The sequence below is a fragment of the Gymnoscopelus braueri genome, assembly GCF_963280865.1.
Source record: "Gymnoscopelus braueri genome assembly, chromosome: 2".
Taxonomy (NCBI): Eukaryota; Metazoa; Chordata; class Actinopteri; order Myctophiformes; family Myctophidae; genus Gymnoscopelus; species Gymnoscopelus braueri.
The window spans coordinates 22,543,612-22,559,117 of record NC_137604.1 but is presented as its reverse complement, the minus strand read 5'-3'; the positions used below and the strand labels follow the sequence as shown (position 1 = coordinate 22,559,117).

At 40.8% G+C, this 15,506-nt stretch overlaps 1 protein-coding gene across 1 annotated transcript; it reads left to right on the top strand.

Moving 5' to 3' along the window:
• Nucleotides 1-755: 755 nt before the first annotated feature.
• LOC308094702 (ubiquitin carboxyl-terminal hydrolase isozyme L1-like) lies at nt 756-13,718 on the top strand (the record flags this gene model as incomplete). The annotated part of the gene is made up of 11 exons (XM_080441500.1): nt 756-819; nt 3,722-3,870; nt 3,987-3,998; nt 5,391-5,519; nt 6,436-6,577; nt 8,568-8,653; nt 10,206-10,253; nt 10,447-10,516; nt 11,532-11,590; nt 12,288-12,384; nt 13,470-13,718. The coding sequence occupies 10 exons, from the start codon at nt 756-758 to the stop codon at nt 12,369-12,371; spliced, it is 843 nt and encodes a 280-aa protein (XP_080297626.1). The 3' UTR covers nt 12,372-12,384; nt 13,470-13,718.
• Nucleotides 13,719-15,506: the final 1,788 nt, after the last annotated feature.

The following is a 15,506-nucleotide window of genomic DNA, read 5'->3' as shown; positions in this document are numbered from 1 at the left end:
TTTGTATACAAGTCCTGAGTGCATAATCTTATTGTCCAGCCTGTCCATCTCCATGGGGCTGTTGGCTATGAAGATGGTCTTGCAGCCCTCAAAGAGGTTAATGTTGCTCTCAATTTGATTCATTGTAGCCTCCATGGTCTCCTTGCGGGAATTTTTCCCCGGGGTATCTAAGATAATCGGGAGGCACTGGTACTTACCATACAGCTCTGAAAAGTTATTCTTCAGGACCTCGAGGACGGTATGTCGCACATCGTCAGCCATCGGGTCTTCCTGTCTCCTCTTCCCTTCTTTAACTTGTTCAAACTCATCCTCTAATTCCCTGATCTGGTCCTTGCGATGCAACATGCAGTCAGGGGTTTCTCTTTCTCTGTTGTCTTTTGGGGTTTCTCTGTAGTCCTTTTTCATGACGATGTATCTCGGGAGAAATCCAAGGAGATGTCTGTCTCCTTAAGCTAAAATAACTACGTGAGCTTGCGTTTTCCCTTCCTCGTACAGATTCTCTATTCCCACGTGGTATATCCTATTGTATGTGATTTGATCTAATGGACCAGTATATATAACACTTCACTGTGGTGTAGTGTGACGTCACTGGCCCTGCCAAATATGGTGTTAACTGTCAACCCTGGCTTGGAGCATGTTGCCACAGTCATTTGTTTAGTAGTTTGAGACATCAATGTCACATTATCTCCATCAGGCCTGGCAGAGATTCCTGTTGAAGTTATTACTCTGCCTCCAGGCTGGGTGGATCACCATCCATGCATGTGTTATCAGCCATCAGCGGACACATCCAGGAGGCTGTGGAACACCACCACGGCTGTCGTTCACTTGCGGGTGTATGTAGCAGAAAGCTCAAATCTTTTTTTCATTTTTTTTTTACATTAATACAAATCTTCTTATTTTATATTAAAATTTGACTGGAAGGTGGACTATGGGTGGACCATGGGTGGGTGTCGCAAACTGTGACATGCTCATATATGGAGACCACTTTAAACTATTATAAAATGCATTCACGTCAAGGACCCTCACATGTAGGCTATGTATTTGGCTATGTATTTGGCTACGGACCCCTGACCTACATCTAAAAAAAACCCTGACGATTAGTGTTTTTCAAAGTCTTCCAAATTATTCCATATTTTTCACAGATTTTCACGAGTTTTCAAAACTAGTGTGATGCCTGTTGAGAGCGCATGCCTCAATACCCGTTGTCAGATAATTTAGTGAAGTACCCATTATCATTGTATTGGAGGCCAGTCTATGATGTCAGGACTATGATGTCATATCGATGACATCAGGGATCTCCATATAGGCATAAAAGGGACACACAATGACAGACAGCCAGCCAGCCAGCCACCCAGACAGCCACACAGACAGACAGACTGCCAGACTGCCAGACAGACATGGAACCCAACCCATCGGTACCTGTTGTCCAAGTTGTATCCGTTTCTGTGTCCCTTGTTTGCCCAATTGCCCATATATGGAACTGTTCCTCATTTTTGCTGGGGACCCCCATGGAAGCCCCGTCAAGGTAAGTGGACAGCTAACAAGTGCATCTACTTGAGTAGGCCTACTGTACATTGTTTTTGTATTTTTGTTTAGATTTTTTTGCAAGCTCAAGACTTCCACTACATTTCTAGGAATGGACTCTTGGGACCCGAACTTACAAAATATAAATTATGAATAACCACTTAAGCCCTATTTCAAATAAGTGAAACTAGCAGAGCTTGTAGATCAGCTACTATTATTGTTCTGTACTATTAAAGTTCTGAAGGTTTTTTATTTTCATTTTTACAATGAATTGTTCTACATTTCAATACAACAATACATTGATATTAAAAAAGAAAATATAGCACTTCTTAATTTGTACTTTCGAATACTTGAGTATTTACTTAAGGATACTTAGTTTGTCCAATGGCAAATGTAGGCTACTAACTAATCAGTCAAAGAATAAGCTACAGCGACCTCTGCTGGAATACAGGACACTGTATGCAATTGCTGATGCAATTCGAAATAGGATATCATATAATTCAGCGCCTTTTACCATCCTCTTTAGCTGTTATTAAATGTAATTGACTATTCATCTAATGATGTGAAGTAGCCCAGTCCAGGGACTCATACTACATACTAATATTCCTGAATTTCCAGCACAGGAGTAGCCATGGATTACCTACCTGGGCTCCATCTCCACCTGGGCTCCATCTTGGAGGCAAACCTCTCTGGTAACAAAAACGCCGAAAAAGTGATCAAAAATGTCAACCAAACAACACGCTATTTGTGGAGGATTGATCGTCTAGTCAGTAAGAATACTCTGAAAATTCTTGCAGGGGCCCTCATTCAAGGTCATTATGATTATGCATGCACTTCATGGTATCACAACACCTCCAAGGCCTTAAAAACAAGGCTCCAAACATCCCAAAACAAACTTGTATAAGGCTACTTCTTGGCCTCAATCACAAAACCCATCTAACCCCTGCTCATTTTGCTAGGATTGGATGGCTTAGGGTTGAGGACAGAGTACAGCAACTTGCTATGGGCCTGGTCTTCAAGATACACCACAACATTGGGATCCCCCTGTATTTGTCAAAATACTTCCAAAATGTTAATGAAGTCCATGATCATAACACCAGAGGCAGCTACACAAATCATGTTCAACCCAGATTTGGCTCAACTAAGGGAATGAACTCGTTCTCATGCTATTCATCAAAAATGTGGAATGCCCTACCAAAAGGAGTAAAGGAGTGTAAAACCCTACTCACTTTCAAAACTGCCCTAAAGATACACCTTCAGGAGGCTGCAATTCGAAAATGCCCCTGTAAGTCTTAACCTACCCCCCCCCTACCCCCCCCCTCTTTAATTTTCCTCTTTTGTATATATATTTTTTCTCTCTTCATACCAGTAACCTGAAAGCTGATTGTATGACATTCTGTATAGTAGTGTGTATATCTGTCTGTCTCATCATGATTTGTGTGCATGGGGTTCTCATCTTAAACAAGCTGCGTGCTTAACTGAGTCTTCCAGTTTAGTAGACCTTTGTACTGTGATTCTCATGTCTTACTAAATAAAAGTACATCAATCAATCAATCAATCAATCAATCAATCAATGGATCGTCTGTCACGACCGTCATGGATGAACTTCAACCTGGTGTTTGCACTTTCTTCCTTTTTGACCCATATATCTACATATCTACATAAACGTTCAGATTGCAAATATAAACTGCTTACCTTATGGCCACAGATATTAAAATTATGTACGGCCTCTCAAAAGTTACGTATTTTTCAATAAAAAAACATTTAATCCAATTGGTGGCCATTTTCTCATAGAGTTAATACGTATCAGAGTGCAATACACCTCCCAACCAATAGTCACATAGTTGAAAGCTATGGCTAAAATACAGATAAAATGGCCACCGATCGGATTAAAATGCTTTTTATTGAACAATACGTAAGATACGGGTACTTCTGAGGACCCGTACATAATTGTAACATTTGTGGCCATGGGGTAAGCACTTTATATTTGAAATCTGAACGTTTATGTAGATGTACGGGCTGTAAATAGAGAAAGTGCAAACACCCGGTTGAAGTTCACCATGTATCAGGACTAGTACAGGAGAAGACATCTGCTAGAGGCACACCATTTGATAGGGGAACCAGATGTGGTGTAACACCAAGCAGACAGTATAAACGGCGTGCATGCGCACTTCCAGCTTTCATCTCTGTCTATCAGAAGAGCGAGGAGCAGAGGACCAGACACCAGACCAGATCAGACGCCAGACGCCTTGGTTGCATTTCTGCTTTGATTTGATCCAGCCGGACAAAACCCGACAGCAAACTTCCAACAAAATGGAGTGGAACCCGATGGAGATCAACCCCGAGGTGAGTCAAACGAGCCTTTTAACACACTGATCATTCTGATGACTCTATGAGAGCTTTGTTCACCCGACGCTGTAAACTCACCTTATGCTTCTATCTGTCTGTGTGCTTTCTTTCAGATGCTCAACAAGGTGCGTGTCATGTCATGATGCTGAGTCATGATGGCGGTATTGTATTTTTAAATGCCAGAACTGAATGGATGCTGAATTGTAGATGTGACACATGGATTTAATGTATTCATTGTATTGTGTGGTAAAGTAATGACATTACTTAATTTGGATTTAGTGTGTATGATATATAATCATAATGAAACATTGTGTGCATTTAGAGTATTGTGTATTATAGTCAGAGTAATGTACTGTGTATTCTATAGACTCTATAGAATACACATAGATAGAGTATTGTATTGTGTATTCTAGTCAGAGAGAGAGTAACGTTATGCAGCAGCATGCTGCTCCACCCTCTGTCTGGGATGAAGGGTGTGGTCAGGATGGATGAACTACAGCTGCACAGTACCATTCTCAGTGTTCATTGATCTCTGGGTGTAAAATGGAACCAAATGGATGCATTTTGGTTCCATTTGTGCATTTTTGAGTTCAATTAGGATTTCACTGTGTTGGTAAAAATTCTGGCCCATTTTGAAGTCATGTCATAAATACCATCTAGTTTTATTATTGGAACAAGGCTTCATGATGTGACAAAACCAACTGGTCACCATTTTGGTCAATTCTGAAAGTATAAAAAAAAATCAATCACTTATCAAATGTGACTCCAATCAACACGATTCATCTTTGATTCCTGGTACTCCATCCCTCCCTATCCCCTGGGAACACATTTTCTTGCAGTATGTGGACCTGTACACCAATCCTTCTGAGCTACCACACCCTCCATGGGAACTCCAAACTTTCTCAAAAGAATACAGACATGCACACAAACCATCTTCAAATTCAATTGAAAACAACACGACTGATCTGGACCTCTTCGGCACCCATTTCAACTTCATGTGGAGCGTTTCAACTAGCGGGACTATAGAAATCAGGGGTCATGACTCATCGCCACGCTGGCTTGTGGTGGACAGTTTTGTCAAAATTAAGTTTTTGCCATGGACATGCAAATGAGCGGACAATAATATTGCCAGAAACACTTAAAGAGCTATCCCTGAATAACCATTACAGGTCTGTAACTCTGAGAGTGCACAAATGGACCACCCCACCCCCCCATAGGGTCCATTTGGTTCCATTTGTACACTCTCAGAGTTATGGTGGTCCTTGGAAGAAAAAAAAAAGTTTGAGAAACCACTGTACCAGTGACTCTTAATGTGTCATGGTAAATCAGTGTCATACATATTCTGAAAACCTGGAGACGTGACATTCATTAATGGGGTCTTGTGATCAAAATAAGAACATTATAATGTTATGTATAAACAAAACCTAGAATTTGCCACGGACAAGGACAGGTCTTGCCGGCACGGACACATTTGGCACGGTGTGATGACCCCTGATAGAAATGTGTCTTTGTTTCAGATGCTGACTAAGTTGGGTGTGGCTGGAAGCTGGCATTTTGTGGATGTTTTGGGCCTGGATGGGGAGCCATTGTCCTCTGTGCCAACGCCCTCCTGTGCTCTGATGCTGCTCTTTCCCCTGACACCAAAGGTGAGGGGTGTGTGTGTGTGTGAGCGGGTGCAGACTACAGCGTATATGTTTGGGTGAGATGTAATGCTTAATTTATACGGTGTTGTGCGCCGTATAAAAAGCAGATCAATCAGGCTTACTGTGTTTTCAAAATGACCCCCAACTGTATATTTTGTTTTGAGATTGAAAACTACATAATGGATCTGTGTGAAAGCTGTTGTTTTTGCTCTATATTCCGATTACCTATCATTGCTAATTTGCTATACAGTGTTTGTTCAGTAACAGGTGTCTCCCTCCCAGTCTCTCCAGCTCTTTTGGTAAACCGAAAATACATTTTCAGGTCAGGATACCAATTTTATCCATTCAGGAAAGAACTCGTTGAGGATAAACCAGTTATATCATTCGTGATGAAACGAAAATGGGCACTATACAATTGACAAAGATGAATGTCTTTGTGACTTCTCCTGATTGAATAAAATTGGTATCATGACCTGAAAATGTATGTTCTGTTTTCTAAAGAGATGGGGTTAGCCTTTTTTAATCAACACTCTACAGCAATCATTACTATTAGAATGTAGTCGGCTTTTGTCCAATAAAAAATATTTTCTCTTCATTAACAAAAAACTATCCCACCACCTTGAAATACTGTATGCCAATATTGGGCTTAGTTTACAAATTGTCGCGTTGGAAAGCTCATGTCCAAAACTGTTCTCAGGATTTAAAAAAAAAAAGGCAAAAGTAACAGATCTTCAAGTTTTGAGCTTTCAGATCTGCCACTTTTGATGCTTTTGTGTGACGCTGTAGTATGATCAAGTAGGGCATTCATTTACGAAAAAAAGTTAAACAATGGAGAGGTTTTTGCCCGACAGCAACGATGCCATGGGTTGGGTATCGTGCCATGACACTGTGTGTGTGTGTGTGTGTGTGTGTGTGTCAGCATGAGACTTTCAGGAAACAACAGGCGGACAAGGTGGTGGATGATTCGGCCGTCTACTTCCTGAAGCAGACGGTGGTGAACTCCTGTGGCACCGTGGCTCTGCTGCACTCCGTTGCCAACAACCAGAGCAAAGTGGAGTTCGGTGAGGGCACATCTGATGGCTACTGTCCGCATCCCAGTGGATATTATTAACAATCATAATGTGAATGCTGTTGCATGTGGGACGGTGAATGTGGGAGAGAGGCTAGATAAGAGTTCCCCAAGTGAGACTTGTAATTGTATCTGTGGTTCAGTAAAGACGTCTTAATGTAACCTGCATGCATTGACGACCTCCCCTCCACTGTTAACCCCTCTTGGTTTCTTCCAATGAACAGCTTATTGTAAAAGTACAAAGGCAGAGAACTCTCCACTCTCTTGTGATGATCCTTATGAATGTATTTAAACATATGGTCCTTTTAACCACATGAACCCTAGTATCCCTCATCTGGGCATGTTATAATAGGCAAACATTCAGGGAAATTAAATTTGTTGACACTGTCAGATCTACAAGTTCGCAACGTGAGCTTGTAGTTTGGCTATTTTATACATATTTTGTGTAGAGGGGACCATGTATAGACCCGTGGTTAACCTTGCTCAGAAAGGCTTTTGACCCAGCAGAACTGGGTGCGTCTGCATTAGGCTATCTATACATATTAGTTGGTCTTGTTTACGGCGTACAGTATATGTTTTGCTTGACCACAATGATATTTAGATCACATGTTGTCTGAGACCGATGCTAGGTTTAATGTTTACCTGGTATCCTAGTTGCTTTGAAGCACTAGATTGTTCTCTTTGCACTCTACTCATGGGACTATTTACCCTGTCATTTAACTATGCTTCATGCCATTTACTCTAGACTTGGCACTTGTAAGTCACTCTGGATAAGAGCATCTGCTATATGCCTAAATTGTAGTTGTCTGTGTTTGTATGGAGCTAATATCGCAAACCGCTGGACCAGTCGGCACTAGCCTGGTAAACCCTCCCTCCGGAAATCTCATTTCTATTTGATTCCTGGAGTGAGTCTGGCATGAACCGCCTCTCTGCAATATTGGCTGTGTATGCCAAACGGCCGCGCCTATCAGCGTCGTCGCTCATTGTTCTGTGATTGACAGCTTACGTTGGCCAATCAGGTGGCGAGTTCGAGTGAGCCCAAAACACGAACGGCAGCCATCTTTTTCTTGTGCGCTATTTTCTCCGAATTTTTTTTACTTCAAAAAGCTCTCTAACTTCTATTTTGAGGCACGGAATTTACTTATAAGATATCGTTTGGATAGAATTTAGTTGTTTAACTTCATATATGTGGTCAATTAATCATGACAAAGCCTATTTAAAAATAAAAATGTAGAGAACCGGTAGGGGCGGGCAGTGACACCCATGTATCCGAATAAGGCAACCCATTTTGGGCATGGATCGTCTCAAAAGTCTCGTTGCGTCATGATTAGACTGGTGAACTGCTGATTGGCTGAAGGGGAAAAATTATCATTGGCTGAAGGGGTTGTCAGTCAACGGTATTACTCCCGCCCAACTCCAGCACAGCCAATATTACAGAAAGGCGGATCAGGCCAGACTCACTCCTGAAATCAAATGGAAATGAGATTTCCGGAGGGAGGGTTTACCAGGCTAAGTCGGCACCACATTAATTATTTTTGTCTTACATGCTTTTTGAAAATTTGATAATGGCAGTCAATGGGTCTCTAATCAGCTGAAACCTTGCCCAAATGGGACTCGTACATCAGACGGCTGACGTCACAGGCTGGTCACAGGAAGACGGAGATCCACATCCACACTGTTCCATGTGAATCCTGAGATTGCATGATTCGTTTTTTTTTTTTTTTTTGTCTAAAGCTATGTTGGCGTATGGTAAAGGAGTCCTTTTGGAGTGATTTGAAAAGTCTAGATGAAAATAGTCCCTGGAGTAAGATTTCAAATTTTAATATTCAAAATCTATGATTCCTGTCAATTTGTGATATTGGCCAGAAAAGTAGGAACTGGAATTTGGAAACTGGTCTGCAATTATGTAAAGATTCATGACTCATAGTCATCGATGCATGACTCAGCCATTGATTTAAACCTGTCTTTGTGCCCTGTCATAGACAGTGACTCAGCACTGAAGAAGTTTTTCGTTGAGACTGCAAAGATGTCTGCTGATGACCGTGCCAAATGTCTAGAGAAGAATAAGGTAACGTACTTAATTTTGATGGGAATACAAGTTATCATTATTTTTAGGCCGTGATTATGAACAGGGGAAAGACGACGGACACGCCATCCCTTGCAGAGGCATACAGGAACTGATTTTGCTGCTCATAAATGATCTAGTAATATAGCAGGAAATGGGTTCAATAGTAATGAGCACCGGCTGGCTTTTAAAAGGGCAGGCTTTAGGTGGTTTTTAAATGTTATTTTTACTCTGAGTGCACCATTTGGTTCCATGCATTTGTACAATTATTAGAGTTAAATTAACCCCGGTAGATTAACGCTGGAGGGTCTCTGTGTACATTGTATGTGCCTGCAAACAACACAAGCCCCTGAATTGGTATTTGAGTCTCAACTGCTTCTATTTACTCCTGTCGTGACATCTTACCGAGCGGGTAGGTCCAGCCAACCCGGCCAGTACAGCTGCTGGCCAGGATGGAGAAAAACAGTGTGTGTTTTTGACAGCTTGATTGTAAACAATCGATATTTTAGTGTGCACATTACATTTTAACACATAAAACTGCTAGATTAAAACTTTCTCTTAGAATTTGGTACGCTTTCCATAGTATGTGTACAGTGATTGACGGGCTATTTAGTTGAACGCTTTAGTGACACAAATGATACAATTCAAGCGACTGGAAACATGCTTCCACGTCCGGGGAGAACACACCACCTTTAAATCTGGGACACACACCTGTTTAGCCTCACTGATAAAATTGCTTGCTGGATTTAGAAACTCTGGTGGTTCTGGCAACAGATTTGGGCTAAATATGCTTTGGTTTACAAATGAGTGTACAGAAACGCTTGTATTGATGTTGTTCGTTCATTGATAAGATATGCCTACAAATTAACAGGAATCACTGCTGTAATTAAATTTTCTAATAAATATGCATATTCAAGGCCAACAATATATGATTTTATTTTAAGATATTCTTTATTTCCAATTTGAAATTGCACTACAAAGTGTGGGGTCGGTAAAATATTTTGATCTCAGTCATTTATATTATGAAAGATTGATCTTATTCATTTATATTTCTCATGAAAGCCTAGGTTGAATATTATTGACAGATGGGTTAGGGCTGCATAATCTTTTACATCGTCCACTAGAGGTCACCAGAGATTGCTAAATGGCAATGGCCAGAGATTACTAAATGGCTAGGCCAGCAGTCCGGGCCAGAGAATGGTTTTCTATTGCACTAGCTGTTCCCTTGGTTTAAGTGCTTGAACCCTAGCGTCCCTACTCTGGGCATATCATAAAAGGTGAACATTTGGTGTAAAGAGCCAATCTACAATCTCATCATGCATCATCATGACATGTTGTTAACTTTTCGATTGGCTATTTTCAGCAAATATTTGGTAGGGGTTGGGGGTGCCAAGTAAAGACCCTGGGGGACCCCTCTCCAAAGTATATAGGGTTTAAGTGGTTGAATAACATGGAAATCACTGCCCATGTTATTACTATTAACTGAAATATTCTTAAAACCCTCAAATGTTGTGCAATGAAAGACAATAGACAATTATTTTCTTTCTCCTCCAAGGCCATCCGGGAGGCTCATGATGAGGCGGCTGCACAGGGCCAGTGTAGGGTAAGTCCTCTAAAAGCTGTTTGGCTCAATTTAGATTTTCATACATGTTTGAAAATATATTATGTTCACAATACTTTATTTTTGTCTGTTGACACATATGCTAATGGTTTTCAGCTTCTCATTACTGATATGAAAAATGCAATATACATACATTATGTACAAATCCAAGTCCTTCAATGTTTCACTTTCTCAGCCGGAACCCGATAAAGTCAACTTCCACTTCATCACCTTCATCAACATGAAAGATCAGCTCTATGAACTGGGTGAGTGTGTGTCAGTATTCATACACGCCCTTGTACACCCATTTGCTACATTAGTTTTTCAATGGCAAAAAGTATTTGTTAGCAGATTTTGAATAAATTTTTATTTTGTCCAATATGTATGGTAGAGTATGTTAATACAACTTGTACAATTGGGCTGGTAGCTGCCCTGCGCTTTTTTGAGACCTTTAGATCCTGTGTCTAAGTTTGACACAACCTTTGAGATGATCCATTTGACACAAAGTTTGACCTGATGGTCAAAATTCAATTTCTCCCCTGAGCAAGCAGGCAGGCTCTATTAGCTCAGTGGTAAAAATGTCAGCAGCTGCGCAGGAGACCTTGGTTCAACTCCGGGGTAGAACAGGAAAGTTACATGGTGCAGCTTTAAGATATTATTATTTGAAGAATCTTCCATACTCTTCCAAACTCCAATGGTCTTATATATTTCATAAAAGCAAAGGTTAAAGCCTCAATCTGTGATTTCTTCAACTGGTTGGCTGTATGTGGAATAGCAGAAACATAGGTTTTGAACGATAATACCAAAACACCATCATTTTGTATGTGGAACAGCAGAAACGGCTTTACAACAATCAAACATCATAATTTTACATATTGTGCTAATTGCTTATTTTGGTGTAGATGGAAAAACGACTTCGGAAGGATAGTCCCAGAGGACCCCAGTCAATGAAGTATATACTGTAGGGTTTCAGTGGTTGAGCTTAAGACTTTGTACAAATGGGTTATACAATTATTTCAAGCTGTATTTCTTCACATTTTGTGAACTCGTCAAGGTAGTATATTTATATACTGTAAATATAGTGTACAACTACCATAATCATCCATGGTGAGATCATAGCTTAAGCAGAAATAGTGCAAGAAAAGGGTTCTAAGCATCTGCTGTGTTGGGCAACAGACTGCATACAGTACACTTGAGGTGTGTGTGTGTGTGTGTGTGTGTGTGTGTGTGTAGCCTTGCTTAGTATTTCAGTTGCAATGTGCGTTTTCGTTTTCTTTTTAGATGGGAGACTGGATGGGGCGGTGAAGCATGGAGCCACCACAGATGATTCCTTCATTAAGGTAATAACTATGGTCATGTTTCTGTTGCTATTCTTACAGCTTTGCGTGAAATTACTTATTGCAAGGACTTGGTTATAAAGCCAAATGCAGCCCTGTTCTCTGAAGACGAAAATCAGAACTACAGTAATCACTTTATTGGCACAGTTTTGTTTGCATGAAGAATGTGACTTGATGGGTTACCAACTTGAACTAGGGTAGACCAGGGGTTCCCAAACGCACTCGTGTGACGCGGCACACCCGTGTGCTGCGAGATCAGCCTTGGGATTTTGACAACCATACCTTATTGCAATATATAAAGCTATACAACGTTATGAATTCAAATGTACTATACCAGTACGTGTGCCCTCTCCTAATTCTGTACCTCTACAGACAAATATAGAACCACTTTTAAACCTGTTGTCCCTATATTGGGCATGTCATTGTAGGTTACATTTTATTTACTCTTTTATTATTATAATTTTTACTACTGAAAAATATAATATGACTGTATTAAATGGGGCATATGATGTTAAACTTTGGCATTGGTAAATAAGTTTACAGAGTTAAAAAAATGTGTTCTAGAGGATATTTTGCACACGTATGAATACAGGTGTGCCTTGAATTCTTTTACATGTCCATTGGTGTGCCTTGGGCACAAAAAGGACCACAGTGATCTTGCCAAACTTTGCACAACCGTTTTCCTTTTCTTCCCCTCCAGGATGCTGCTGCTGTGTGTCGCGAATTTATGGAACGGGAGAAGGGCGAAGTCCGTTTCTCTGCGGTGGCACTCTGCCACAGTTAGACATCCCCAACAGGTAGAATACTTAACCACGATAGAAACCAAATTACTGTTGAGAGCACACAGACATCCCCAGGCATTGCAGAATGTCCTGTACACACATACTACATCTGCAGACACTTTGCACTATATAGCACACATTGTTACACAGAGCACACCCACAACTTGCCAACAAAGCGTTATTTGCTTGCGTGTGTGTCTGTGACATCTACACATGCTCAGTGAGTCCTCTTTTTGATGCATGTTCGATACAAGCTCGCCCAAGCCCTTAATGTGATGTTACTTAGCACTGGAATTTTGTTATATTAATATTTCTACTGTTTTCTGAACTTTTATTGAGATCAGACAAACATCACTGCCTGTGAACATGTGTGAATTTGTCTGTTGTGCCTTTTGTGTGTATATTTAGTTTGTGCATTTGGAATAGTTTTCATAGTTTGAGAATCTGGATTTAGAGGAGTGCCTTCAGTGGCAACTGATGATTGAAAATGGATGAGAAGAATGGGTTTTATTGGTAGAGGCCCTTGTTCAGTGAGAGGGAAGAGACTTGCCTGTGTCTTTTTTAAATGCCAGTCGCTGCTGTGTGAAGTCATGCATCTCAAAAAAGACAGGGGTAGTCTTCATAAGATGGAAAGTTCTGAATTCAGATGCTTGTGGGCACATTCACATGATACTGCCGTTGTTACAATCCTTTGCCTTTCCCCATGTTGTGTTTTTTGAAAGAATGTTTAATTTGTAATGACTCTTGTTAATTTGCACTTTTTATTTGGGTGAGGTTTCAGTCCATGTTCTAGAAACTGTAAAGCTGTCATTTACACTGTTGGTGGGCAAAGGTCTAGAAGCCTGTTAAAAAAAAGAAGTGTCCCTTTGAAAGAATTTTTGGGGGGATGACACTAGCCTGGTATCCAGCCTACTTCGCTACGTTCGGCGGACTTTTTTTTCTCTCCGTTTCTCAGTCTGGAAAGCACCCTATTGACTCGTTTAGCAGAACTACACTGGAACTACATATGTTACGTTAGGCAACGTCGTTGCTGATTGGATGTTCAAACGAATGACGAATCACAACGATCACACTGTTTTTTTGTCCAGCCCGCACCACAGACCAATCAGAAACCACGGTTCGATTCCAGCCGTATGCCATGTCCCGCCTCCCTTGGAGATGGGGTGCTTTCCAGACTGAGAAGCGAAGAGAGAAAAAAAAGTCCGCCGAACGTAGCGAAGCAGGCTGGATCCCAGGCTAGGATGACACTAGGCTTTGTTCCAAACCTTTTGTCTTTTTGGAAGCTTCCCAATCTGTTCCATTGACACTGCAGCTGTGTTCCTGTCAATAAAAAGCAACCTTTAACCTGACCCACCTGTCCCAAGTTTTTGTTCTGTCTGTTAAGTGAGAAAATATGTCTGCTTCATTGTCACAGCTAATCAATGGCCTGTATGTTTTGAAGTGTGTCAAAGTATCAGTAGGCAGTGAGCAGGATAAAAACTAAGCAATCGAACTCAAACCCCTTATCAAGGAGCCTCCAGGCTTGACTGAATCCTTAGTTTGACTTGGGAGGTTTTGAAGCTGCGGCGCTTCAGCACCATGGACAGCGGCTGATCCAGAGCTCAAAGCAGCACTGGATGTGACAACACAATACAATGTCCAATAAATAGACTTACATGTTAGTTTACAGCTGTATTTTTTTAAGGCAAAGTAAAAAAATTGCCCTTAGCCACAAACGGACACTCTGTGTTTTAATTTTCATACGTCATTTTGTGTGTTAAATCACTGAACCGGTTCAGTCTTGGTCATCTGCATTTGTGCCCTTCTTCAGTATTCCTGTGATACCCACCCTGCAAAATGACACCATTTTCCTTTTATTCTTGACTTTCCCGGATCTGTGTAATGACAATATTCGGTTTAAGATGTTTTATGGGGTTAATTTTTTTTTTTACTGGCACTACTTAAAATGTTTGTCCTCCACCATGTCGTAGCTTGTTTAGTTTTCATCGCTGTGTTCCACAGAGGTAAAATGCACAACTCACACTCACTACCCAAGTGTAATATATCTTTAATAGCACATCAACGGCCTCAAACTCACTTAAGCCAAACATGGTTAAGGAAAGTAAGGTTGAGTCATATCAGCGACCTGGTTTTGAACAAACCGCCTCCAAAGCAGCACTTGTCGACTCAAAAAAAAAATTGTGTCTATGCCCAAATGTGATGACTGACATCAGTTCTCTATAAATGAAAAAAGTAATCGAAAAAACACGGCCCCCTTGCGTATTAGGATGGCAGGGTGAGTCACCAGAACCAAGGACGGGTGTTTTTGATGAATCTAACATGTTAAAAATGGAGTTTGAAGCTATAATGGGTTTGTATAGGAAGGGGGCGTGTCTGATAAAATGCATATTAAATATCTAAATACTGAATCAAGCAACTTAAAAACGGTCTGGGGGGCTCACAAAAGCCTGAGTAGACGATAAAATGACAAAGTTTTTTTGAAAGTGAAATATCCCTTTAAACCGAATATTTAAGAACATAACTTCTAATGGCAGCTCAGGCGTTCAGTTAGGCATTTTTATAATTTTATATATTTGACACATTTGGCACCTAAATAACAAACACCTGCACACATTTAGCAAATTGCCTGAGACGGAGGGAAAGAGACATTAGACAGATGCACAGGAAGGAACACACTTTTCTACAATTCAGTCATAAGTCTACAATCATCACAAGTCACAACTAAGATGTCCATGAGGTTCCAGTGGAGTGGAGATTGAAGCTTTTTGCAGAACATGGGCAAAGATTCCATGTCCTGGCCCTGGAACAGGGCTCAAGAGTCAAGTTGTCCTACACCTACAATCTACATGTTGTAATCACATACATTAGGTAGCAAGGTTATTAAGAGTTGATAGATTTATCAGTGACAATAATGTTTTGTCTGCCAAGTGTTGCTTTGGAGGCTCTTTGTTCAAAACCAGATCGCTGATATGACTCTGAAGCATGTTTGGCTTAAGTGAGTTTGTCTGATGGTGTGAACTTTTACAAACAATAACTTAACATGTCAAAGAGGAGATCCGAGCACTCAAAAAAGTGGAAGGGATATGGAGTTAAAATGCCAACATGTTTCGACCAGTTACGGTCTTCAACAGGGCGAG